The following is a 27,393-nucleotide window of genomic DNA, read 5'->3' on the forward strand; positions in this document are numbered from 1 at the left end:
TGCGGTTAATGGTATTTATTATGCGGTTATTGAGTTTAATATGAGTGCCCATCAACTAGCAGTGATGGGCACTGTGATGGACTAGCAACCTGTCCAGGGTGTCCTCCACCTTCTGCCATATGACTGTTGCAAACGGACACCAGCTCCCCAGCAACCCTGCACAGATCAAGCAGAAATAGAAAATGGATATATGGATGCCATTAATAATATAGTTGTGCCACCTTGGCTCTATGGTAGTTTGATGCAAATCTGCGACAATCATCTACAAGAGGTTAATATAGTTCATTGAGCTTTTATGTGATATACCAACACAATGTGATGACTCTGGAGAAAATGTATAATCCATGTGTCCATATCCTTCAAGTTCAGAGTAAAATCAGAAAGGTTTTGGCAAGCATTTATTTTCCACCATTTAGTTTTTTTCTGCATTTACAGCTGTAAGTCTTTTGAGGTGTGTCTCATCTTCCTTTGGACATCTAGAGATTGATTTTTCCCCCAAATCTTTTTTGCAAGAGAGTTTAAACTCAGTCAGATTTGATGGAGAGCATCTGTAAACAGTAGTTATCAAGTCTTGCCACTGACTCTCAGTAGGAATATGGTCTGGACTGACTGTGCCATTCTAATACATAAACATGCTTTGAGCTTAACTATTCCATAATTGCTCTGATTTTATGTTTACTATTGTTCTGCTGGAAGGTGAACCTCTGCCTCAGTTTGAAATCTTTTACAGCCTCTAATAGATCTTCTACCAGTATTTCACTGAATTTAGCTTGCTCCATTTTCCCATCAATTCTAAACGGCCTCCCTGTTCCTCCTAAAGAAAAAAACAATCCCACACCCTGATGCTGCCAACCATGTTTCCCAGTACAGTTGCTGTGTTCAGGGTGATGTGCACTGTTAGTTGTCCGCCACTGATTGTGTTTTGAATGGACGCCGGAAATGTTTAGTTTTAGCCTCATATTTGTCCTAATTTTAACATTTTGAGGATAACACGAAGAGCAAGAGGCAACAAAGACAGTTTTTATAGAGAGAACTGTAACGCAACCTACCAAAAGATCCTGGATAAGAGGTTCAAGTAATACAGAAAGTAACTTTGTTTGATATTCCAATAGTGATATCAGGTGTATACGTAGTAGTAAATCAGAGGCTATTTTTGGCCCTTTGTCACTACACAAGACCCTCAATTGTCTCCATTGAATGAATCATCTCTTGTGTGTGCTTTTGTATTGTATCCTTCATTTGTGACCTCGACCAGCCCCAGCAGTTTGTCCTCCGCTCACATGCTAGACAGGAGGACCAAATTCATCACCACCTTTCATTTTCCTTCCCTGGTCTATCTGATCAATGATAGCATTAATAAAAACCGCTGCAGAGTGCAACATTGTCCTCTGTGCCTTGCCCATTCACAGCCCTGCGCAGATGACCACCAGCCATACACAGCCCATTAAAAACTATGTTTACTTATCAGCCTCTCTGGGGCCATCACTCTATTTTCAAGACTAATGCCCAAAGGGAAGGCAAAGAGTGACCTTCCTGTAGTCCTGCAGTGCTGTAAAGTCAGCAATCCCAATTGGTTTGTCCTTTAATTCTCTGCCTGAACTCTGCTGAGGTCAATGTTATGCCTTATAATATGAAGGAGCAAAAGGAGCTCTGAAGAGTCAACAAGGAAAATGAGAGTGCATATGTTCTCATAAAGCTGTAAGGAAAAACAGGTCAATGCAAAAGTATTCATACCCATCAAACATTTTCATATTTTAAACATACATATGACAACAACAAACAATCTATTTTATTAGGATTTGATGATAGAGACCAATATGAAATACTATGTTTTGTGTATTACAAAGAAAAATATATAGTTCTCAGTGTCATATGAATAAAATTATAAAAGGTGTGGGGTGCAATTCTATTCAGTCCCCTTTACTCTGATACCGCTAAGTAAAATTCAGTGCAACCAAATGCCTTCAAATGTTATTAGTAAATAGGGTCCTTAGACGTTTGTTAAGAGAAAACTGCTGATCAAATAGAATTTCATGAAGACCAACACAGTAGATGAGGGGAAATGTTGTAAAATTTAAAGCATGTTTATGTTATAAAACAATATTCCAATCACCATTTAATCTGTCATCCAAAAACTGAGTTTGACACAACAGCAAACTTGCCCTTTTGACCGTCCAACTAAACTGACAGACCAGGCAAGGAAACTATTCATTAGAGAAACAGCCAAGAGGCCCTTGGTGTCTCAGGAGGAGCTGCAGAGATCCAGAGCTCAGGTGGTGGAATCTGTTGACCCATATGTTAAACACTATGTGTAGAGGTAAACTAACATTGCAAAACGCCATGCCCATGGTATGGTGAAACATCTGGTAGTGGTGCAGCATTATGCTGTGGGGATTTTCTTTATCAGGGACAGAGAAAGTGTTTAGAGTTAATGAGAAGATAGAGGGAGCTGAATATTGAGCAATACTGGAAGAAAACCTGCTAGAGATGCCAAACGAATTGACACTGGTGTGGTGGATCTTCACGTTCTAGTAGAACAGCAACCTAAACATACAGCCATAGTAACAATGGAATGGTTCTGATTGAAGTGGGGCTGCAACTAATAACTAAATTATTGTGCTAATCAATTAATTCTGTTGACTAAGTTTTCGATTAATTGGTTAATAATCAGATAGCAAAAGGGCCTTAATAGGAGATTTTTTATGGAATTTGAACAAGGCAAAGCTAAAACGTTGCCACTTGAGGAGTTCTGCAAAGAGCTTATTTACAGAGCTTATTTATTTATTGACAAAAAGTTTTTCATCTTAAATGCAAAATGTTTATATTTTCTGTACAGTTTTGGCTTTATTACTGCTCTGAGTGAGTTGTTCTTTTAGCAAATGTCATGTTTTAGAGTATCTATATTCCCATTAACAATTATTCGATTACTAGATTAGTTGACGATTATTTCAAATATCGATTAATCACAATAAATTCTTTCAGCCTTGGATTAAAGTGCATTCATATGTTAGTATGGCCCTGTCAAAGTTCAGATCTAAATTCAGGTGAGAATCTGTGGTAATACTTGAAATTTGATGTTTATAGACGTTCTTGATTCAGTCAGATGGAGTTTGAACTCCTTTGTGAAAAAGTGGAAAAATGTGTGCCACACATTTCAGCTGTAATTTGTAAAACAAAATCTTGTTCCTTCAACTTTGCAATTATGTACAACATTTTGTGGTTGTATCATGTAAAATTCCCCAAAATACATTGAATTGTGTGCTTTTATTGTGGCGATATTTGAAAAAAGTCCTAGGGTTATGAATAATTTTTCCAAGATTCTGTAATTTAAGAAATTGAACAAAATGAATTGATACTATTTTTGCATGCATTTTCATATTTATACATTAGCAAGTAAGCACAATAAAAAATTGGAGGAAAAGCTTGTTTTGGAAATTTAGCAAAGCTTTACTTCTCTGGCTGTTAAAATGGATCAGCAAGATTAGCAAGATTTCTCAATTAATGCAAAATGTATTCCATAAAACTACATAGAAAACATTTAAAGAGAGAAAGGTTTGCAATTGTAAATGCACAGCTTTGCAAGCTTCCATCCTGATAATGTGTTGCTGTTATTGTAATTAGCAATTTATTGAAAGTTCACTTGTGGCAGGTCATGTGAGGTAAATCGTTGCTCCTCTGACAGTAATAACAGCTCCCACCAAGTTTCCATTTTAAGTCAATGCTTTGTGCTATATTCATCACTCTATTAAACTTAAAAGACAAAAGGTATCAAAGTCGGACTTCTATATATTGTATATAAGCCTCAAAGTATTTTCGGCAGGGTTACATTTTCTAGGGGTGCTTTCAGGTTGACTGCAAATGTGCCATTTGAGTGACAGTTAAGCAATCATAAATAGGACAAGGTGAACTCTCATTCTTTTTTTTTCACACAGAAAGTGATTTCTTATCATCCAGAATGTCATGGTGTACTTTGGGTGTGCTTAACTTCCACTGACCTTTAAAAGGGCTGATTATTTCCATCCACAATCTTCACCCAGCAATATGCTGCAAGCACAAAAGGAGATTTCAGACCTGCTGGTCTGATAATTTCAGCACTCGGTGCAGCATTAAGAGAACCAAACCTCCAAAGCCCTGCCACTCCATTATCATCAGGCTGCCTCCATTGCCACCTTCACTGCAGGTACACTGCTAACGCTCACCTTGAGCATGTAGCTTTTACAGGAGACTGTATCCTTTTTTTGTTGTGGCGTTCTGAGTGTTCATAGAAGAACAGTGACTTCCACATTTGTTGGCAACTCTGCTACAAATGTGTAAGAAGCCTTAAAATAAGTTCATTGTTTATGCCGGTAGCATATTTTCTCATGAAATAATAAAATAAAATTTAGCCCATACTGAGTACACCTATTCACTATTAGGAAATATTTTATTAAAAAATATATTACAAGTGACACACTTATTGGCATCTCTTATAGTTCCCAATAAAGTAACTCCATGACTTGCTTTTTGTTTGTTCGTTCGTCGTCTTCCGCTTATCCAGGACCGGGTCGAGGGGGCAGCAGACTCAGCAGAGACGCCCAGACGTCCCTCTCTCCAGACACCTCCTCCAGTTCCTCCAGGGGGAGCCCAAGGCGTTCCCAGGCCAGCCGAGAGACATAGTCCCTCCAGCGTGTCCTGGGCCGTCCCCTGGGCCTCCTCCCGGTGGGACGTGCCTGGAACACCTCCCGAGGAAGGCGTCCAGGAGGCATCCGGTATAGATGCCCGAGCCACCTCAACTGGCTCCTCTTGATGTGGAGGAGCAGCGGCTCTACTCCGAGCCCCTCCCGGATGGCCGAGCTCCTCACCCTATCTCTAAGGGAGTGCCCGGCCACCCTACGGAGGAAGCTCATTTCAGCCGCTTGTATCCGTAATCTCGTTCTTTCGGTCATGACCCAAAGTTCATGGCTATAGGTGAGGGTAGGAACGTAGACCGACCAGTAAATTGAGAGCTTTGCTTTTTGGCTCAGCTCTCTCTTCACCACAATGGACCGGCACAGCGCCCCCATTACTGTGGCAGCCGCACCGATCCGTCTGTCGATCTCCTGCTCCATTCTTCCCTCACTCGTGAACAAGACCCCGAGATACTTAAACTCCTCCACTTGAGGCAGGAACTCCCCTCCAACCTGAAGAGGACAAGCCACCCTTTTCCGGTCGAGTACCATGGCCTCGGACTTGGAGGAGCTGATCCTCATCCCAGCCGCTTCACACTCGGCTGCGAACCGCCACATCGCATGCTGTAGGTCTTGGCTAGAGGGGGCCAGCAGGACCACGTCATCCGCAAAAAGAAGAGACGAAATCCACTGGTCCCCAAACCAGACCCCCTCCGGCCCTTGGCTGCGTCTGGAAATCCTGTCCATAAAAGTTATGAACAGGACCGGCGACAAAGGGCAGCCCTGCCGGAGTCCAACATGCACTGGGAACAGGTCCGACTTAGTGCCGGCAATGCGGACCAAACTCCTGCTCCGCTCGTACAGGGACCGGATGGCCTCTAGTAAAGGGCCCCCGATTCCATACTCCTGGAGCACCCCCCACAGGGCATCACGAGGGACACAGTTGAATGCCTTCTCCAGGTCCACAAAACACATGTGAACCGGTTGGGCAAACTCCCATGAACCCTCGAGCACCCTGTAGAGGGTATAGAGCTGGTCCAGTGTTCCACGGCTGGGACGAAAAACACAGTTCCTCCTGAAGCCGAGGTTCGACTATCGGTCGGACTCTCCTCTCCAATACCCTGGCGTAGGCCTTACCAGGGAGGCTGAGGAGTGTGATCCCCCTGTAGTTGGAACACACCCTCCGGTCACCCTTCTTATGAAGGGGGGACCACCACCCCAGTCTGCCAGTCCAGAGGCACTGTCCCCGACCGCCACGCAATGTTGAAGAGGCGTGTCAACCATGACAGCCCTACAACATCCAGAGACTTGAGGTACTCAGGGCGGATCTCATCCACCCCCGAAGCCTTGCCACCACGGAGCTTTTTAACCACCTCGGTGACTTCAGCCTGGGTGATGAAAGAGTCCAACCCCGAGTCCCCAGCCTCTGTTTCCACCACGGAATGCGTGATGGCAGGATTGAGGAGATCCTCGAAGTACTCCTTCCACCGCCCGATAATGTCCTCAGTCGAGGTCAGCAGTCTCCCGCCCCCACTATAAACAGTGTTGGTGAAGCACTGCTTCCCCCTCCTGAGGCGCCGGACGGTTTGCCAGAATCGCTTCGAGGCCAACCGGTAGTCCTTCTCCATGGCCTCACCGAACTCTTCCCAGGCCCGAGTTTTTGCCTCTGCCACAGCCAGGGCAGCAGCACGCTTGGCCTCACGGTACCCGTCAGCCGCCTCAGGAGTCCCACAAGCCAACCACAGCCGATAGGACTCCTTCTTCAGCTTGACAGCATCCCTTACTGCCGGTGTCCACCACCGGGTTCTGGGATTGCCACCGCGACAACACCGCAGACCTTACGTCCGCAGCTACGGGCAGCAGCATCGACAATAGATGCGGGGAACATGGTCCACTCGGACTCTATGTCTCCAACATCGCCCGGAATCTGGTCAAAGCTCTCCCAGAAGTGGGAGTTGAATACATCCCTGGCCGAGGACTCTGCCAGACGTTCCCAGCAGTCTGTCCGACTTTCTCCTCTTGCAGCGAATCCAACTCACCACCAGGTGGTGATCAGTGGACAGCTCAGCCCCTCTCTTCACCTGAGTGTCCAAAACATGCGGCCGAAGGTCTGATGATACGACAACAAAGTCGATCATCGACCTCCTGCCTAGGGTGTCCTGGTGCCAAGTGCACTGATGGACACCCTTATGTTTGAACATGGTGTTCGTTATGGACAATCCGTGACTAGCACAGAAGTCCAATAACAAAACACCACTCGGAATCAGATCGGGGAGGCCATTCCTCCCGATCACGCCTCTCCAGGTGTCATTGTCGTTCCCCACGTGAGCGTTGAAGTCCCCCAGCAGAATAATGGAGTCCCCGGGAGGGGCACTATCCAGCACCCCCGACAGGGACGCCAAGAAGGCCGGGTACTCTGCACTACCACTCGGCCCGTAGGCTGAAATGATAGTCAGAGACCTCTCCCCAACCCGAAGGCGCAGGGATGCGACCCTCTCATCCACTGGGGTAAACCCCAACACGAGACGGCTGAGCTGGGGGGCAACAAGCAAACCCACACCAGCCCGCCGCCTCTCCCCGTGGGCCACTCCAGAGTAGAAGAGAGTCCAACCCCTCTCAAGGAGATGGGTTCCAGAGCCCACGCTGTGCGTGGAGGCGAGCCCGACTATTTCTAGTCGATATCTCTCGACCTCCCGCACAAGCTCAGGCTCCTTCCCTCCCAGCGAGGTGACCTTCCACGTCCCTAGAGCCAGCCTAAGCATCCGGGGATTGGGCCGCTGAGGTCTCCACCTTCGTCCGCCACCCAATCCTCTTTGCACCGGTCCCTCACGGTTCCCCCTGCAGGTGGTGGGCCCACTGGGGGATGGCCTCGCGTCTCTCGTTTGGGCTTGGCCCTGCCGGGTCCCGCGAGCAGCAACCCGGCCACCAGGCGCTCTCCGACGAGTCCCGACCCCAGGCCTGGCTCTAGGGTGGGACCCCGGCTCCGCCGTACCGGGCGATGTCACGTGCCTCGATATTTTGTTCTTCATGAGGGGTTCTTGAACCATTCTTTGTCTGACCCATCACCTAGAGCCTGTTTGCCATGGGAGACCCATATTTTCTCATGAAATAATAAAATAAAATTTAGCCAATACTGAGTACACCTATTCACTATTAGGAAATATTTAATTAAAAAATATATTACAAGTGACACACTTATTGGCATCTCTTATAGTTCCCAATAAAATAACTCCATGACTTGCTTTTTGTCTGCTATATAAATATGATGTTACACAAAAGCCAATTTGTCTCAGACAAAATGGTAAACACAGGAGAATATGCAAGTACGGCAGATGTATATTGATCTTCATAAATTAGTAAAGACTGTCTGAACTTATCAATGTCTACAGTCAGAGAATCTGTGGGCCTGGTTCATTTTAGAAGATCACCAGAACCTTGTTTGAACACATGCCATCAAGAACTTCAAAGGAAAATAGGACACTTTAAATAAAAATCTGGTGGACTTCACCAGAAAACACAAAATTAATCATCAATGGGTCATTTAACAGGATAATGTTCCAAAATAAATAGGGAGGTGGTTCGACAGATGCAGCCTGTTGAGCTAAAGAGTGCAAGACCCAGGACTCTGGATGATCTAGAGAGAATGTGTAAAAAAGAATGGTCAAAATCCCTCTTCTTGTATCCAGCGGCCCAGGGAGATGTGATAAAAGGCTAAGGGCTGGTCCGGTGATAAAAGGTTGTTTAAAGTATTAACAGTAAGTGTGACATTGGTGATTTTGTTAAAAGCCAATATTTCTTAACGTGGGATATTTCTTTCCGACTGAATAAATACACCAAATTATCGATTGGATTTTTCTAAATTAATCATAGATGTGAAGAGCGCTGTACTTCAAATTCTAATTAAATGTTCCATTTCATATCACCTTCCTGGGTCAAACTAGACAGCTTCGCTTTCTTGAGAAAACTTTAGCACTGTACATTTAGTCTGTGTGAGGAAACATCCGTACCTCAAGCTCAGAGCGCTGTACGTGCTGGGAAAAAGAGGGAATCCAAAGGGAACCAACATGTCTTAACGTTTAGATTCTTCTTCTGCTTGTGGTAATCTCATAATCAGTAGTTCTAGGGGGTCACATCTATCACCCAGGGAACAAATAAAAGTCTGACTGTGTCCTGCTCCTTTTCACCCCAGGAGGAAATGTGAACCAGATAAATGATGGCCCTGTTTCAGGAGTGGCTCGGTCTGTTGCTAGCGATTTGTGGGCAACAAAGTAATTTGGCAACTGTTCTTTGTATTGATAGATGAGTCCGAAATTTAATATAGAGCCAATTTACTGGTATGGGGTAGAGGAATGGAACCTCAGTTATCTTCCCTTTTTTCCCTTCTTCTCTCCAATCTGGCTGAAAATTAAACTTGGGGAAAAGGACAAACAACACAAAGGGTAATATTTTTGACAAAGCTCCCCCATTAACTACTCCTAATTCTTCTTAACACGTATCCTTCTTGTGAATCAAGTCCTGTATTGAGAAAGGTTGAATTATTATTTCTATATAAAATGTACAATGCTGTAAAATAGCACGTGTGCCTTTCACAATCTGTTTTTTTTTCTTATTTGTCATGTTTAAAAGTTTCAGATCATTAAAAAAAATTTATTAGCAGGCAAAGATAACATTTGTAAATACAAAATGCAGTTTTTAAAGGATAATTTCATTTATGTGGAGAAAAAAAACTATCCTAACCAACCAAGCTTTATGTAAAAAGCTTGGTTGGTTAGGAAAATAACACCATCCCTTGTTTAATCATAAAGGAGGACCACATTTTCTATTTCACCAGTCACACCCAGCCCTTATTATTGACAGAGCTACATAATTTATAAATCAATTAAAAAGAACAAGTCTAAACATGAAGCAGGCAAAAAAAAAAAAGTAACGTGTTGCTCCAAGTGAAAAACAAAAAATTTCTAAGGCTTTGGGAGTCCATCAATCTACAGTAAGAGTCATTCATCACAAACGGACAAAACATGGAACAGTGGTGAACCTTCCCAGGAGTGCCAACCATACTTATTCCAAGAACACATTGATGACTCATCCAGGAGGTAACAAAGAAACCCACAACATCTAACATACTGCAGGCCTCACATGCCTCAGTTAAGGTCAGTATTTATGATTAGCAATAAGACAGAGACGAACCAACAATCACAACCATTAGAAACTTCCAAGGCCAAAACCACCGCTGACCAAAAAATAAATAAATAAACACAAAATTCTATCTCATGTTTGCCAGAAACTTCTTGATGATTCCCAAGACTAGGGAAAATATTGTGTGGACTGACAAGACTACAGGGAAACCTTTTGAAGGTGTGCGTCCCATTACATTTTGCGTGAAACAAAGCATTTCAGAAGAACATACACACAGTAAAACATGGTGGTGTGATGGTCAGATGACTTGGCCAACATTGATGGAACCAGGAATTCTGTTCTGTTCCAGGAAGTCCTGAAAGCTAATGTCTGGCCATGAGTTTGTCACCTTAAGCTCAGATGCACTTCGGTTATAATCTGAAATACACTAGGAAGCCACCCCAAGAATGGTGAAGGTTTTGTAGTTGCCCAGTTAAAGTCTGGACTTCAATCCAATTTAAGATGCTGTGATATGACCTTAAAAACGTTTATGCTGTAAAACCCTACAATGTTGCTGTATTGTAACAATTCTAAGAAGATTAAAATTCCTTCATAATCATGTAAAGCACTCATAGCCAGTTAATGCAAATACGTTAGCTATAGCAATTGTTGCTGCCTCTAAGGGAAGAATAATCAGTTAATAGGTTTAAGAAACAACTACTATTTCACAGGGTCAGGTTGGTTTGGATATTTATACATTTCTAAAGACTTAAAATGCACAGCTTTGTGAAACAACATGGACACTCGCTGAGCCACAGCGGGCTTTGTAAACTTTCCTGAGAACTTGCTTAAACGCCAAGCATAAGACCTCGGAGGGAAGCCCTGCAGCTGAAATAGACTTTTCCTTTTCATGGTCAAATGCTGGATGTGCTGGACAACCTGCTGTTCCTGTCATCTAACAGGAAACTGCTCACTCCTGTGGCCACATAGTGATGGTGGGAAAGAGATTTCCTGCTTCACCAGGAAACCCTGAAAAGTGTATGTGTGCAAAGACTTAAGAACCTGTCACCTGCAGTTTTGTCAAAGGAAATGTTAAGTAGATTATTCAAGAGGACATTGTTTGAAAATTGCAGCTGAATTAAGTGTGTTTAGAAAATAGTAAAGCTGACTACACCCTTGATTGCTAACATTGTGGAAGCGATGCTTTATTAATCAGGTTACCTTGAAGGCTGTAACTGTCTTAAAAGTGGCTAAATTAGTATTAATCAGACCTTGACAAAACTACTGCCTTCTGTTTTCCTGTCCAGAAGAGGAGTCCTCTATGTCCCGTGTCCCAAATAAATTATTTCAGTGCTGCTTGCTTGTGATTTAGCGACACATTCACATTTACATGATGGGTTAGGTCTGCTTCCTTGCACACATAAACACATTTACTGATGGCTGTGCTGAGCAATAACAGCTGAGGATAACAAATTCCAGTCACAATCAGAATGCTGGTGCAGCAATGCTGCCACCTACAGATGGCATATGTATACAGCATGCTTTACTTTTAAATACTGAACTCACCGCAACTGATCTATTGCTTCACATCCATCTATCTATCTTTACATACTATCATACCACTTCTTGACGTTCTATAATCTAAATGCTTCCTCATCAGGAAGTTTGCATTATTAGATACAATATGCAGTTTGTCAGAAGGCCCAAGGCATATGCTCATTTTTATAATCTGCAATTAAAATTAGACACACAAATGCTAAAAACAATTACATCTTGTAGGACAGCACTTTGCAATAGCTTTCAAAGCCAGCCATCTGTCACAGAACTCAGATACACCAGTTTTTTTTTTAGTTTTTTTTGATGACCCAGGCAAGTCAAGAGTTAGAAGCCAGATGCTAGTGGCAAAGTGAAGCAGTCGGCAAAAAATCTAAAACTGATTCTTACCACCAGCTGCTTGTATTTGTTTAAAAAAATAATTGCTGCTCAAAATTAACCTTCCAAATAGCATATAATCAGTGGTTTAATTTCTGGATAAAAGTGATGTTTTTCTGTGATTGGGTAATGGAAAAAGCAGGAGATGTGATGGACTGTCAATTATCAATCTCCTTATGTTATGTTGTTTGAAAACTATCATTAGATAACTATGAGTGTCATGTCTTACAGCAGTTTGGCTACCTGTGCAGTTAGTCTGACTAATTAGCTACCTCTAAGTTTGTCAAATTTGTGATATGACAAGAAAGAGCATAACAGTAAACAGTTAAGAACTTGAAAACATCCACTAATATTAGTGCAAACCTGTTGTACGTTTTATTACTTATTAGTACAACTTATTATTTTTGCCTAAAAGTTATCAAAATCATGAGTTTTCAGCCATGTTTAGGGGGCGTGGCCGGGGCACGAACTTTGCGTCCGGGCCCAAAGTGAAAAAATGCAATAACTTTCCCAAAGAAACGCCAAATCACACCAAAGTTGGCATGAAGGAGGACCTTTGAGTTCCAAACGATCCTATGATGTCATATGATGACATCATCAAAGCCACGCCCCCTGAGAACAGGAAATCACTTTTTTTACTGGGAAAGGTCGCTATCTGGCTGTCTACACTCGATCCACTTCAAACTGTGTCAGATGACTGATAACTAGTGGGTCTAACTTCATAAGAAGCAAAATGACTTTTCATTAAAGAGCGTGGCGGTGGTGGCGCGGCGAATACGTTTGGATCTAATTTCCACATAGATCATCTGATCTGCACCAAATTCAATATGATTGATCCTAGTCCAGTCCCTAAAAGAGATCTGATGAGATATTTGGAGGGCGTCGCCTAATTCTTCTACAGCGCCCCCCTTAACAATTTTAAAAAATCAGCCCCAAGCCATGCTTTGACCGAGGATTATGAAATTTTGTACACATATGTAACTTCTCAGGACCTACAAAAAAGTCTCTTGGAATGTTGGTCCAAACCCCATAAGAAGGCAGCCATTTTCAATTGAAGTTGCCATTTTGACCCTGGTTTTGCCGTTTCTAGCCCGTATATCTGAACAAACTCCTCCTACAGCTATTGACTCAGAGACTTCAAAATTACTCAGTATATTCTTAAGGCAATGGAGATTAAAATTTATCAAGATCTTTTTGCTGCATGAAAGTGAATGGGCATGGCCAAGCCTCAAAATATGACTTCTCGCCATAAAACACGGAATTGATATAGCCCCTACAAGGAAAGTCACAGAGACCTGAATCCTTCTAAGATTGATCTGCCTCTGGCCCTGAAAAATATTCACTGATCAGATCCTGACATTGTCGAAGCCCCGCCCCTTGAGAACAGGAAGTGCCATGTTTTCCTTTAGATAGTCAATGTTTGATGTTCTTCACCTAATCAATGTGAAACTGTCCCAAGTAACAGATAACATGATGTTCTAAGACAGTCTCCAGTACTGACTGGTTTGGCTGGAGGGTGTGGCGTGGCGGTGTCAAATTCTGATGTCACATATGGACTTTTGGCTCTAAATTACACACGCATGGTCCAATTCACTCCAAAATAAATATGGTTGATCTTTGTCAGCCCCCAAGCAGCTCTATTGGATTACATTGGAATTTGGATGAACTGCGCCCCCTAGGACATTTCAAGTGCTCTATCTCCCTCATACATCATCAGATCCACTTCAAATTTAGTATGCATCATCACTGATCAATGCTGAACACGGTGCCACAGTCAATTGATGACATCTTTTTAGCCCCGCCCAGTAATAAACAAGTGAGTGCAGCTTCCATCTGGAAGGTCCAATTTGCTACAAACTGAATATGGTTGATCTATGTGAACCACCAAACAGCTCTATTGGATTACATTGGAATATGGATCAACGGCGCCCCCTAGGACATTTCAAGTGGTCTATCTTGCTCATACATGACCGGATCCACTTCAAATGTAGTTTACATCCTCACTGATCAATGCTGAACATGTTGGCACAGTCAAGTGATGACATAATTTTACCCCTGCCCACTAATAAACAAATGAGTGCAGCTTCATCAGGAAGGTTTGACTTCGTCCAAATTTTGAATACTTCTCGCCACAGCAGAACTTGGAATGACCGAAGATCGTATGAAAGTTCGCTCAGTGCCAGCTAGTGGCGACGTGTGGAATCGAGTGGCGGCCATGTCGGTGGCGTGCAGGTGGCGATGCCAGGCTCCCGCGGTCGATGCACAGGCCGAGTTGCGCTTAGCTGCGAGGGCCTACAATGCTGCTTGCAGCTTTAATTGTTTTTATGTTTGAAATAAAGGGATCTAGATGACGGTATAAATTCTTTCTTAAAATTTTTGTCTACACAACTTATCACATGGTAAGAATCTCTTACCGGTCCACTATTTGCGCTCCAGTTATTATTATGGTACCACATACTTTCATCGCATTAGTTTGATTTACAGCCTACACATTTATTCTTTATATATATATATATATATATGTATATTTATATATATATATATATATATATATATATATATACCCCTCCTTGAACCGCCACCTTAACGTGGTGGAGGGGTTTGAGTGCTCAAATGATCCTAGAGGCTATGTTGTCTGGGGCCTAAATGCCCCTGGTAGGGTCTCCCATGGCAAACAGGCTCTAGGTGATGGGTCAGACAAAGAGTGGTTCAAGAATCCCTCATGAAGAACAAAATATCGAGGCACGTGACATCGCCCGGTACGGCGGAGCCGAGGTTCCACCCTGGAGCCAGGCCTGGGTTCGGGACTCGTCGGAGAGCGCCTGGTGGCCGGGTTGCTCCTCGCGGGACCCGGCCGGGCCAAGCCCGAACGAGAGACGCGAGGCCATCCCCCAGTGGGCCCACCACCTGCAGGGGGAACCATGAGGGACCGGTGCAAAGAGGATTGGTTGGCGGACGAAGGTGGAGACCTCAGCGGCCCGATCCCCGGATGCTTAGGCTGGCTCTAGGGACGTGGAATGTCACCTCGCTGGGGGGGAAGGAGCCTGAGCTTGTGCGGGAGGTCAAGAGATATCGACTAGAAATAGTCGGGCTCGCCTCCACGCACAGCGTGGGCTCTGGAACCCATCTCCTTGAGAGGGGTTGGACTCTCTTCTACTCTGGAGTGGCCCACGGGGAGAGGCGGCGGGCTGGTGTGGGTTTGCTTGTTGCCCCCCAGCTCAGCCGTCTCGTGTTGGGGTTTACCCCAGTGGATGAGAGGGTCGCATCCCTGCGCCTTCGGGTTGGGGAGAGGTCTCTGACTATCATTTCAGCCTACGGGCCGAGTGATAGTGCAGAGTACCCGGCCTTCTTGGCGTCCCTGTCGGGGGTGCTGGATAATGCCCCTCCCGGGGACTCCATTATTCTGCTGGGGGACTTCAACGCTCACGTGGGGAAAGACAATGACACCTGGAGAGGCGTGATCGGGAGGAATGGCCTCCCCGATCTGATTCCGAGGGGTGTTTTGTTATTGGACTTCTGTGCTAGTCACGGATTGTCCATAACGAACACCATGTTCAAACATAAGGGTGTCCATCAGTGCACTTGGCACCAGGACATCCTAGGCAGGAGGTCGATGATCGACTTTGTTGTCGTATCATCAGACCTTCGGCCGCATGTTTTGGACACTCGGGAGAAGAGAGGGGCTGAGCTGTCCACTGATCACCACCTGGTGGTGAGTTGGATCCGCTGCAAGAGGAGAAAGTCGGACAGACTGCTGGGAACGTCTGGCAGAGTCCTCGGCCAGGGATGTATTCAACTCCCACCTCCGGGAGAGCTTTGACCAGATTCCGGGCGATGTTGGAGACATAGAGTCCGAGTGGACCATGTTCTCCGCATCTATTGTCGATGCTGCTGCCCGTAGCTGCGGCCGTAAGGTCTGCGGTGCCTGTCGCGGCGGCAATCCCAGAACCCGGTGGTGGACACCGGCAGTAAGGGATGCTGTCAAGCTGAAGAAGGAGTCCTATCGGCTGTGGTTGGCTTGTGGGACTCCTGAGGTGGCTGACGGGTACCGTGAAGCCAAGCGTGCTGCGGCCCGGGCTGTGGCAGAGGCAAAAACTCGGGCCTGGGAAGAGTTCGGTGAGGCCATGGAGAAGGACTACCAGTTGGCCTCGAAGCGATTCTGGCAAACCGTCCGGCGCCTCAGGAGGGGGAAGCAGTGCTTCACCAACACTGTTTATAGTGGGGGCGGGAGACTGCTGACCTCGACTGAGGACATTATTGGGCGGTGGAAGGAGTACTTCGAGGATCTCCTCAATCCTGCCATCACACATTCAGTGGTGGAAACAGAGGCTGGGGACTCGGGGTTGGACTCTTTCATCACCCAGGCTGAAGTCACCGAGGTGGTTAAAAAGCTCCGCGGTGGCAAGGCTTCGGGGGTGGATGAGATCCGCCCTGAGTACCTCAAGTCTCTGGATGTTGTAGGGCTGTCATGGTTGACACGCCTCTTCAACATTGCGTGGCGGTCGGGGACAGTGCCTCTGGACTGGCAGACTGGGGTGGTGGTCCCCCCTGACCGGAGGGTGTGTTCCAACTACAGGGGATCACACTCCTCAGCCTCCCTGGTAAGGCCTACGCCAGGGTATTGGAGAGGAGAGTCCAACCGATAGTCGAACCTTGGCTTCAGGAGGAGCAGTGTGGTTTTCGTCCCGGCCGTGGAACACTGGACCAGCTCTATACCCTCTACAGGGTGCTCGAGGGTTCATGGGAGTTTGCCCAACCGGTTCACATGTGTTTTGTGGACCTGGAGAAGGCATTCGAATGTGTCCCTCGTGATGCCCTGTGGGGGGTGCTCCAGGAGTATGGAATCGGGGGCCCTTTATTAGGTGCCACCCGGTCCCTGTACGAGCGGAGCAGGAGTTTGGTCCGCATTGCCGGCAATAAGTCGGACCTGTTCCCGGTGCATGTTGGACTCCAGCAGGGCTGCCCTTTGTCACCGGTCCTGTTCATAACTTTTATGGACAGGATTTCTAGACGCAGCCAAGGGCCAGAGGGGGTCTGGTTTGGGGACCAGTGGATTTCGTCTCTTCTTTTTGCGGATGACGTTGTCCTGCTGGCCCCCTCTAGCCAAGACCTACAGCATGCGCTGTGGCGGTTCGCAGCCGAGTGTGAAGCGGCTGGGATGAGGATCAGCTCCTCCAAGTCCGAGGCCATGGTACTCGAACGGAAAAGGGTGGCTTGTCCTCTTCAGGTTGGAGGGGAGTTCCTGCCTCAAGTGGAGGAGTTTAAGTATCTCGGGGTCTTGTTCACGAGTGAGTGAAGAATGGAGCGGGAGATCGACAGACCGATCGGTGCGGCTGCCACAGTAATGGGGGCTGAGCCGAAAAGCAAAGCTCTCGATTTACCGGTCGGTCTACGTTCCTACCCTCACCTATGGCCATGAACTTTGGGTCATGACCGAAAGAACGAGATCCCGGATACAAGCGGCTGAAATGAGCTTCCTCCGTAGAGTGGCCGGGCACTCCCTTAGAGATAGGGTGAGGAGCTCGGCCATCCGGGAGGGGCCACTGTTCCGCAGATTTTTTTAATCGATCCAGAGATTATTTCCTCAAAAGTCTTTTGTATTATTTAGATAAGTCTTTGTGTTGCTTTTGATCAGCAGTCGTTTTGGCCTTGGGACGCTACCATGGATGACATTTTCTTTCTTATTTTTGAATCATGAACACCGATTTAGGTCTACAGGGTGAGTTGTCAATATGCTTTTAGAATAATTTTGGGAGACTTGTGACACCTGGGAAGATTCACCACGGTTCCCTGTTGTTTGTCGATTAGTAGAGAATGGTTCTCACTGTTGTTAAACATAATCAGAAAGCTTTAAAATTTCTAAGGCTTTGTTAACCTTTCCAAACTGAGAGATGTCAATCATTTTGTATCTCATCCGCAGTAGAATCTGTTCAGATTGGACGATGAGCTGCATGTTGAGAAATTTTAGCTTACTTTTTGTTGTCATGCAGATTCTGTTTAGTATTTAGTTATGTCATGAATTTAACAAGGGAAGGCAATTATATTTTTTACCTTGGACCATTGTTTGGATAGTATATTGCCTTAACAAAAGAGATTATCATGGGGGAAAAATGTTTGTCCCTTGGGTCATCTTGGCTTTATTTTAAAATTTGTTTGATGATCTGAAATATTTAGGTGAGGCAAAAAGAGAAGAAATCGATAAGGGGCAACTACCCTTTAAAAGCACTATGCATTAAACTATTAATTTAGTCAAATCTCACAGTTCATACTTTTGTGCAAAGCATATAATGTATTTTTAGTGACTGTAAATGTATATTTATTTAGTCTTTATACATAGTCCTTTTATGAACATGAGAATGGAGCGGGAGATCGACAGATGGATCGGTGCGGCTGCCACAGTAATGGGGGCGCTGTGCCGGTCCGTTGTGGTGAAGAGAGAGCTGAGCCGAAAAGCAAAGCTCTCAATTTACCGGTCGGTCTACGTTCCTACCCTCACCTATGGCCATGAACTTTGGGTCATGACCGAAAGAACGAGATCCCGGATACAAGCGGCGGAAATGAGCTTCCTCCGTAGGGTGGCCGGGCACTCCCTTAGAGATAGGGTGAGGAGCTTGGCCATCCGGGAGGGGCTCGGAGTAGAGCCGCTGCTCCTCCACATCGAGAGGAGCCAGTTGAGGTGGCTCGGGCATCTATACCGGATGCCTCCTGGACGCCTTACTCGGGAGGTGTTCCAGGCCCGTTCCACCGGGAGGAGGCCCAGGGGATGGCCCACGACACGCTGGAGGGACTATGTCCCTCGGCTGGCCTGGGAACGCCTTGGGCTCCCCCTGGAGGAACGGGAGGGGAACGCCTTGGGCTCCCCCTGGAGGAACTGGAGGAGGAGTCTGGAGAGAGGGACGTCTGGGCGTCTCTGCTGAGTCTGCTGCCCCCGCGACCCGGTCCCGGATAAGCGGAAGACGACGAGTACGAGTACATATACATATATATATATATATATATATATATATATATATATAACGATGGAATGATGGAGGTGGAACTCAGCACAAGTTATTCATTTATAACATATTTGACATATTTATTTCCCTTAATCATTTTCTATCTTATATAAGACAGAAGTGCCTAGTGCTCTTGCCTCACAGTGTCACCAGTCTTCACACAATCACATAGCATGATTGAAAGACCCTTTCAGTAGAAGTGTCATCTACATTCCTTAGCCATGGGCTCTGTGGGGCTTGGTAGTGGTGCTACCATTGGCCCTGGGGTGGATGTGCTGCTGCCTCCTTCTTTTGGCAAATCTCAGTGCCTATTGGGGTCAGCCGGGGAGCTGGCACCTGGGACTACAATTTGCCCCCCAGTCTTTCCCTCTCCATCCCTGGATACCTCCCTCCACCCGCTCCATCACACTACCACTCATGTAGGGCCTTGGGTGCGTCATTGGGGTATGGGGGGTCAGCCATCATGCCTGGGCACCTCCAGGTTTGTGGAGTGGGGTGCCCGGTCTTTGGAGCGCTGTGATTGCATTCCTCCACTGCTTCTACCTACGGCTCTGGCCCCTGGCCTGGCGCCGGGCTGGTTGGGTGGGTGGAGTGCGTCTTATTCCTGCGCTGGGGCAGTTGGTTCGCCCAGAGGCGGATTCCTGGCTGGTGTGGGCGAATTTATAATAATTTTTTAATCTCTTGGGGATGGCGGGTTGGAGCTGCTGGCGGGTTGTCGGGTGGTTGAGCAGTTTGCATGGTGTGCGGCCGGTTTGGGTTGTGCTGCAGAGGGGTTGCAGCATGTGTAGTGGGTTGCGTCCCTTTTCGGATGTGGAGTTGTCAGCATTTGAATTGGCCGGGTGGTGGTGGTGGTTTTTGGTTCTTCCTGGGCTGACATTGCAGTAGCGGTGATGTTGTGTGTTTGTATGTTTGTGGGCATAGTGGGGGCCATCAGCCCCAGATGCGTGCCGCCTGCCGAGGACTGCTTGGCGAGCAAGTGTTTATTTATTTATATTCATTAATATTATATGTTTTTTACCCTGTTTTTGGATAGGGTCGGGGATTGTTGGGGGTCGGAGCTGGGACAGGGGCCGGAGTCTCGGCCAGGGTCGTTCGGGTTCGTGCAGAGCCCAGCTCGGGTGTGGTGTGCCCTTGGTAGCCTTTGGATGTCTGTGGTTCCAATCTCCTCCATGTCTGCCTTGGGTCCTGGGCCAGGTCTGTGGCTCACCCGCTATTGAATATTCTTTTTGAGAAACCTTATATACACAAGCGTACTCACACAGAGAATTTGGATTCAGGTGTTTACAGATACACTGATATATAGATAGACTCTATATTGACCTATGGTTGCCACTAAATACATCTTTTAATAATTAGTACTGTGTACTTTTCAGTAGCGTTGTTGTTATATATGTGTTTATTGTTGCCTCTGTTTTTTTTTTTTTTTCAATCTCTCTTTCTGCAGGTGTTGAAGCAGACTTTTAGGGTGTTTTCTTGTATTCTCTTTACCCTTCTTTCTGTCCTCTGTTCTTATCTCATTCTCTACATGGGGAATGTCCAGTGTTAGACAACAAATAAAGATACATCTTAACTATTAGCCTCTTTTGCAAACCACAAAGCCTTTCAGAGCACAGCTTGTTTAACATACTATTACTGACCCAAAACTTCTTCTCTTTCTGTCTCTTAAACAAAGCAGGGAATACTCTATTGAGGACAGAGGTAAACAAAAAATGACATGTCCTCAGGTCTTTATCCTTTTAATCATGGCGGAACCTTGGTCAGTCGTTTGGTAAATGGGAATTAAATCGGGGTGGGACTGTTTGGGGTGTTAGGGTAGCTTCCTGTCTTGAAATTAAACGACTGCTACTGTCAGTTCAGCGTTCAGCGGGAGATTGGATCAATTTTTTCCGCTATAGGTAATATGACTCACATTATAACGTTAGCATGTAAATAGGTTTAGCCAGCATTGCTGGCCTGTATGCTAATACTAGTTTTGGCCGTAAATCAGTCGGCTAAATGATAGTGCTAATTGACTCGAACTCTATCGCGTTGACAAGGAGCTAAGACGGTATATTTTTCTGTGAAATGTATCCGTTAGAAAATATGTTTTACCTGCTTTTTGAATACCTCTGAAGCCAGGTTTCAGTGACACTGACTACTCTGTCCGGATATATGTCTGTCTCTTGCACCCAGAGGTGGTAACGGTGGAGGAGCCATGCCTTTCCTCCATGGATTCCGAAGGATCATTTATGAGTATCAGCCGCTTGTAAACGCTGTCATGCGTGTGGTTGGGATAGAGGAAAAAGAGGGCGGTAATGAAAGCAGGTAAAGCTGACACGGACCCTAATCGATGGTTCATTTGCAAGATGAATCGTTGTTTCTTCTGTTCTTAGCAAATGGAAAATTAGAAGATAAAACTAAATATCCCCATTCACATCTCTGACATTGAGAAATTACCTCAGTATAGTAATGCATAATTATCATTATTTTTTTGTCTCTTCTTTATTGTAAAAAGTCTTGAGGAAGATTCCAGTCGGTGCAGCTCTTTGGTGGCGCTTCTGGAGCAGGAGTCTCAGTCGGAGGTTTTTTTGGAAGGCATCAGCTACGCCCTGTTTAAAGTGGCAGAGAGGGGACTGGTGAATGCAGCCAACATCCTCCTACGATATGGAGCTGATATAAATTTTGAATGTGAGTATTCTCAGAGGTGTCACATTTTGTTTCCATGACAATGAGGAGTTTTGTACAATTCAGAAAAAAATAGAATGAGGGCTGTTTGGGGATTCACATTCTCCCTTGTTTTAATTAAGGAATGTTGAAATGGATTGACAAATTAAAAATAATAATAATGTAACATAGGTATCTAAACAAGTAAACAGTAAACATTTTGTTCCCCCATTTCTGGACCCCAAAAAATTTGATCCCAAACTGCCGACCAGTTTATAACGTTTATGTTAATTATCATTCTACTTTTATCAACAGGTAAGAAAAACATAAGTATTAGAAATAATTGTTAAAGTTTAATCATACCTTTGTTTGCTCCAGTTCACCCTGTGGGCCACAGTCTGATTTGGAAATAAAAGTTGCTTTGTGATCTTTTCTGTCAGATGGTCTGCAGCCATTTACAGGAAAGGAAATATAAAGAGAACAGAGTCTGAATCAACCTTGTAATGAGACAGCAAAAAAGTCTCAGCAAGGTTCAAACTGTCCTGTATTTAGAAAGAGTGTATTTGACCTCTAGGCCACCGATTGCTCGGTGTTGTGCCCTGTTTTAATACAATTTTTATAGTAAAAAAATCATGATTCTGCTTTATGAGCAGTTAGAGTAGTGGTTCACATACACATCAAAGTGTAGTATGTTTTTTTACATTTCCTCCCATATTTTTAAAACATAATTAGGGAACCATGATTTATAAGTGGAAAGTCTGGCTTAGTAAAACATATAAACACCTAAAAAAAAAACTATTTTTTTGTATGTGTCTAGTTTTTTTTTTTTTTGCTTTAAGCAGAAGAATATACATATTTAACTAAATGTATCATTTAAGAAGTACTTTCTTGTTGTCTTGAATGTGTATGATTAAATATCACAATGAGTTGCATAATGAACAATGCTTAATTACATTTAAAAAAAGTTAATTCTTCTAAGCTGTTGCTTTTAAGCAGCAATTGTTGCTAACGTCCGACCTATTATACAGTACAAATTTTTCATTTGGAAGACAAGTGTACATCTTAGTGAAGCTGAAAGTGAAGGATGTTTTTAAATTATTTACCTATATGCAAAACTTTTGTTCTTTAAGTTTCTGCTGAATATTTAATGGAGAAGGCTTGATAGGACCTTTTTTATGTTCTTGGGCTTATCCAAGTAGGCGCACAAGGGAAATTGTCCATATAAGGAAACATAAAGCAAGACATGTATGGTTTTGACTGTGCAATAACATCTTTTTTTATATATTGCTGCACATGCCAGACTTCAGCTTAGGCTTTGCTGTAGTGACCTCTTGTGCTTTAAGATGTTTCTCCCCTGGGACATAATTAGTGGATCCTTGCAGAGGCTTCTTGGTTCATTTTTCCAGAATATCTCTCAAATCTTACAATGCATGCAAAGTGCTCCAGATTCCCTGTTTTCTAGGTTTTGCTCCTAATTCCGTTCATACTAAAAAAAAAAAATAGGTCACTAGCTTTCAGAGGCAAAGCACAGGTAAAATGTTAATTTAGTGATTTTGTTTTATATTTATCGTGCAAATGTAAGAAATGTTTCATCTGATGAACACTCACTATGAATATTATTATTTTTTCTCCCTCTCTCAAGACCCTGTGTCATACTACAACCCACTGCATATAGCTGTTTTAAGGAACAGGCCAAACATGGTGAGGCTGCTGGTTGGACATGGAGCAGACATTGAAAAGAGGGACAGAGTGAGTTTCTGTATCTTATGTTCTCCATCCAGAATCTGTATCACAATGTCTTAAACATTCTCTACTACATGTTTCCAGATACATGAGAGCAGTCCATTGGACCTTGCGAGTGAAGAGTCAGAGAGACTGCCTTGTCTGATCACATTGCTGGAACTGGGTGCTGACGTAAATGCAAAGGACAAACATGGTATGTCGGATTGATAACTGAAAGATCCCAGTGCATACATCTGTTTAGTCTGAAAGGTTATTGCTTTGGTCTCTTCCATAAAGGGAAAACACCTTTGCTTCATGCATTAGCAAGCAGCGATGGACTGACTGTGCACAACACGGAAAACATCCAGCTTTTACTCAAGAGAGGTACTGCTAACCCTTAAACGCTCTTCAGCTTTACAGTGTCTTTCTATCTGTCTTTGGTTGATCAAGTGTTAAACTGTTTTATTTTCTTTTTCTGATAACTTCCTTTGTGGTCCTGCTCTTAGTGAAATGCAACAGATGATTGGGTCTGATCCAAGCATCAGAGCTGGGTCTTGATCAAGGCTGTTTTAATTATCAGTATTGGAGTCCTTCATGAAACGTCACTTTGCCCAATATTTGTCCATTGTCTATGACTTTATGCCTGCTGCAACCCCAGTGTGCCATTCTGCAGCAATTTTTTAAACAAATTTCTAAATCTTACAGTTTCTTTGTGTGAAAACAGATTCAGAGTGATAATTAAGCCAAAACTGTACAAATAATGTTTACATTTTGCATTTAAAATGAAGAACTTTCTTTGTCTTTTATTAGTAATGGGTTAATCAAAAAATAGTTAACAGAATTAATCAATTAGTAAACTAATTGTTTGTTGCAGCCCTAAAACATTTTTTGCCAGTTTTGCCCACAGACAAATAAATGTTGTTTCACTGTGAAACAAAAATTATACTGCGCTATCCTGAAGGTCAACAGTAAGTGACTCAGATGGGACTTGATTACAGTACAAATGTAGATCACGTAATGCTGATTAAATCTGTTGTCATTTCGCTCTATGTTAAAGCTGTTGAGAAGCCTTACAAGCAAGAGCCACCAACAAACTACCTGTTGTAGAACATTCTGTCCAACTGCTGCATGAAGAAACTGAATGTTGAAGCTTGTTATTGAAACCATTGAAGTTCTGATCAGTGACCCTCCTGCAGGCAGATGGCAGAGACTCATACCTTTTCTTATCTAGAACAAAACCCACACACTCGGTTATATAAAATGGGTTAGAACCCAATCTCGCTAAGTAAGTAGTTTTAGAATTCCAAGAATCTTGTAAGCCAGATTTCTAAACATTTTCCCAGAAGAATTTATCTGACTCTAAATCACACAGCTGAGGGTAAACACTAGTCTCTGCTACAGCAGCAAGAAGATTGCTCAGTCTTCAGAAGAAAATTAAAACTGCCATCAGAGGTCATCTGAGGCAAAATTACAAAAGCTAAAAAAAAACAATTGCTTCTGCAGCTGTCTCCCGTCAATTATTCACAAGCCGCAGTCTCTTTAAATCCTCAAGGATCAGGAGGAAGGTATGGGTTCAGTTTAGGCTACAGCAGCTCATCCAAGTAAGTGTCAGATATTTTGTGTTAAGAGTTTGTTTAATGTCAGTTGTAATTTTGCACATTTTGTACTTAAGGTTGTTGTGACTACGAATCTGAATATACACTGCTCAAAAAAATAAAGGGAACACTCAAATAACACATCCTAGATCTGAATGAATGAAATATTCTCATTGAATACTTTGTTCTGTACAAAGTTGAATGTGCTGACAACAAAATCACACAAAAATCATCAATGGAAATCAAATTTATTAACCAATGGAGGCCTGGATTTGGAGTCACACACAAAATGAAAGTGGAAAAACACACTACAGGCTGATCCAACTTTGATGTAATGTCTTTAAAACAAGTCAAAATGAGGCTCAGTATTGTGTGTGGCCTCCACGTGTCTGTATGACCTCCCTACAACGCCTGGGCATGCTCCTGATGAGACGGTGGATGGTCTCCTGTGGGATCTCCTCCCAGACCTGGACTAAAGCATCCGCCAACTCCTGGACAGTCTGTGGTGCAACGTGACGTTGGTGGATGGAGCGAGACATGATGTCCCAGATGTGCTCAATCAGATTCAGGTCTGGGGAACGGGCGGGCCAGTCCATAGCTTCAATGTCTTCATCTTGCAGGAACTGCTGACACACTCCAGCCACATGAGGTCTAGCACTGTCCTGCATTAGGAGGAACCCAGGGCCAACAGCACCAGCATATGGTCTCACAAGGGGTCTGAGGATCTCATCTTGGTACCTAATGGCAGTCAGGCTACCTCTGGCGAGCACACGGAAAGAGATGCCACCCCACACCATTACTGACCCACTGCCAAACCGGTCATGCTGAAGGATGTTGCTGGCAGCAGATCGCTCTCCACGGTGTCTCCAGACTCGTCACGTCTGTCACATGTACTCAGTGTGAACCTGCTTTCATCTGTGAAGAGCACAGGGCACCAGTGGCGAATTTGCCAATCCTGGTGTTCTCTGGCAAATGCCAAGCGTCCTGCACGGTGTTGGGCTGTGAGCACAACCCCCATTTGTGGACGTCGGGCCCTCATACCATCCTCATGGAGTCGGTTTCTAACCGTTTGTGCAGACACATGCACATTTGTGGCCTGCTGGAGGTCATTTTGCAGGGCTCTGGCAGTGCTCCTCCTGTTCCTCCTTGCACAAAGGTGGAGGTAGCGGTCCTGCTGCTGGGTTGTTGCCCTCCTACGGCCTCCTCCACGTCTCCTGGTGTACTGGTCTGTCTCCTGGTAGCGCCTCCAGGTTCTGGACACTACGCTGACAGACACAGCAAACCTTCTTGCCACAGCTCACATTGATGTGCCATCCTGGATGAGCTGCACTACCTGAGCCACTTGTGTGGGTTGTAGAGTCTGTCTCATGCTACCACGAGTGTGAAAGCACCACCAACATTCAAAAGTGACCAAAACATCAGCCAGAAAACATAGAAGTGGTCTGTGGTCCCCACCTGCAGAACCGCTCCTTTATTGAGTGAGTCTTGCTAATCGCCAAAGATTTCCCCCTGTTGTCTGTTCCATTTGTACAACAGCTGTGAAATTGATTGTCAATCAGTGCTGCTTCCTAAGTGGACAGTTTCATTTCACAGAAGTTTGATTTACTTGGAGTTAGATAAGAGACAGCAAGGAGGTGTACAAGAAGAAGCTGGAGAGCAAGCTCCAGCAAAACAATATCAGAGATGTGTGGACAGGGATGAAGAAAATCACAGGCTTCAAGCAGAAGGTTGATCAGACCGATGGAGGTCTGGACAGAGCCAATGAACTGAACACATTCTTCAATAGGTTCAGTTCAGAAAGAAGCTCAGCATCCTCCTCTCCTGCTCACAGCCAAACAGACATCCCACCCTCCTTTGACCCACAGGACCCACAGCTGTCCAGTAACACCTCACATTTTGTATCTTCCACCTCAGCCCTAGACCCTTCTGCTTCTACATATTTGCCTTCAACCATATCAGAAGATGCTGATGCTTCCTTTGCTTCCCCCTTCCACCTGTGTGTCTCAAGAAGTCAGGTGAAGAGACAACTGGAGAGACTGAATAGGAATAAGGCTGCAGGTCCAGATCATGTCAGCCCTAGAGTCCTGAAGAGCTGTGCAGAGCAGCTCTGTGGGATTCTGCAGCACCTCTTCAACCTTAGCCTGGCCCAGAAGAAGGTTCCGATGTTGTGGAAGACCTCCTGTCTTGTTCCGGTACCAAAGAAAACTCACCCATCAGTCCTAAATGACTATAGACCTGTTGCCCTGACATCTCACATCATGAAGGTCCTAGAGAGACTCCTGTTGGCCCACCTGAGTAAGCAAACAGTAAACCATCAGGACCTCCTTCAGTTTGCTTATCGCTATGGAGTTGGAGTTGAAGATGCCATCATACACCTGCTTCAACAAACCCACTGTCATCTGGACAAAGCCAGCAGCACTGTGAGGATCATGTTCTTTGATTTCTCCAGTGCATTTAATACAATTCAACCTGATTTGCTTTGTCAGAAACTCCAGAAGACTCAGGTGGAGGCCTCAACAATCTCCTGGATCAAAGACTACCTGACAAACAGACCACAGTTTGTGAGACTGAAGGGTTGTGAGTCTAACCAGGTAGTCAGCAGCACAGGAGCACCACAGGGGACTGTACTCTCACCATTCCTCTTCACTCTGTACACCTCAGACTTCCAGTACAAGACAGACTCCTGTCATCTGCAGAAATACTCGGATGATTCTGCAGTAGTGGGGTGGATCAGAGATGAAC

At 44.8% G+C, this 27,393-nt stretch overlaps 1 protein-coding gene and 1 long non-coding RNA gene across 5 annotated transcripts in view; one reads left to right on the forward strand and one right to left on the reverse strand.

Annotated features, from left to right (window-relative positions):
• Positions 1–20,921, reverse strand: LOC124877219. Of its 2 annotated transcripts, XR_007040469.1 has the most exons (3): positions 20,783–20,921; positions 3,996–4,044; positions 1–156 (listed from the first exon to the last, which is right to left on the reverse strand). It is a non-coding gene; the product is annotated as an uncharacterized LOC124877219 (long non-coding RNA). The 2 variants fall into 2 exon arrangements; XR_007040470.1 differs by lacking the exon at positions 3,996–4,044 and having other exon boundaries at positions 20,783–20,914.
• asb6 (ankyrin repeat and SOCS box containing 6) overlaps positions 20,453–27,393 on the forward strand; it is a 12,439-nt gene continuing 5,498 nt past the window's right edge. The window contains exons 1-6 of one of the 3 annotated variants that reach the window (XM_047380286.1): positions 20,453–20,582; positions 20,864–20,995; positions 21,186–21,358; positions 22,977–23,083; positions 23,162–23,270; positions 23,354–23,440. In XM_047380286.1, coding sequence (XP_047236242.1) covers positions 20,886–20,995; positions 21,186–21,358; positions 22,977–23,083; positions 23,162–23,270; positions 23,354–23,440 — 586 coding nt within the window. In that variant the 5' untranslated portion in view covers positions 20,453–20,582; positions 20,864–20,885. Of the gene's footprint in view, positions 20,587–20,609; positions 20,739–20,863; positions 20,996–21,185; positions 21,359–22,976; positions 23,084–23,161; positions 23,271–23,353; positions 23,441–27,393 lie in introns of those variants that run through there. The other 2 variants (XM_047380285.1, XM_047380287.1) reach the window with 2 other exon arrangements.

This window comes from Girardinichthys multiradiatus, chromosome 12 (assembly GCF_021462225.1).
Source record: "Girardinichthys multiradiatus isolate DD_20200921_A chromosome 12, DD_fGirMul_XY1, whole genome shotgun sequence".
NCBI lineage: Eukaryota > Metazoa > Chordata > Actinopteri > Cyprinodontiformes > Goodeidae > Girardinichthys > Girardinichthys multiradiatus.